This window comes from Ailuropoda melanoleuca, unplaced genomic scaffold (genome assembly GCF_002007445.2).
Source record: "Ailuropoda melanoleuca isolate Jingjing unplaced genomic scaffold, ASM200744v2 unplaced-scaffold36922, whole genome shotgun sequence".
NCBI classification, from domain to species: Eukaryota; Metazoa; Chordata; class Mammalia; order Carnivora; family Ursidae; genus Ailuropoda; species Ailuropoda melanoleuca.
Window position 1 is genome coordinate 1 of NW_023208195.1, and position 535 is coordinate 535.

At 40.2% G+C, this 535-nt stretch overlaps 1 protein-coding gene across 1 annotated transcript; it reads right to left on the minus strand.

Annotated features, from left to right (window-relative positions):
* Nucleotides 1–155: 155 nt before the first annotated feature.
* LOC117798884 (10 kDa heat shock protein, mitochondrial-like) lies at nucleotides 156–464 on the minus strand. Its single transcript, XM_034651342.1, has one exon. It carries the CDS (start codon nucleotides 462–464, stop codon nucleotides 156–158), a length of 309 nt encoding a protein of 102 aa, XP_034507233.1.
* Between the last annotated feature and the right edge of the window lie 71 nt (nucleotides 465–535).

Genomic DNA, 535 nt, shown 5'->3' on the forward strand with positions numbered 1-535 from the left:
TTTGTACAGATTAGTTTTATTATGTGGCACATATCTAATTATTTGAGAAAGATTGCATTTATAGGAAAATAAAGAATTATTTACATGATGGAACAAAAGCATTGTGTACTTTTAATGGAATGACATGTTCACGATAATGCCAGAATGTGAACCGTTCAGTTAACGTATTTTCCAAGAATGTCACCATCTCTAAATATGAAATAGTCCTTATCATCAAGTACAACTTTTGTACCACCGTACTCAGGCAGTAGAACCTTTTCACCAACTTTTACACTAACTGCTTGAGTGTTTCCATCCTTGTTTTTGGAGCCTGATCCAACTGCTACAACAGTGGCTTGAAGCACTTTTCCTTGAGATTTTTCTGGAATCATGATGCCTCCCTTACTTACTGTTTCAGCTGCACATCTTTCAACCAATACTCGGTCAAAAAGAGGAAGAAATTTTTTAAATGCCTGTCCTGCCATGGTGGGGGCTTCCAAGCCTTCTCTTTCTGGGTTCCTGCCACAGCCCCGGCGCCCGCTCCCACTGCTCTCGC

What these genes read in the sequence shown, in the direction of transcription:
- LOC117798884 (XM_034651342.1), bottom strand. Translation starts at nt 464, where the DNA reads ATGGCAGGACAGGCATTTAAAAAATTTCTTCCTCTTTTTGACCGAGTA.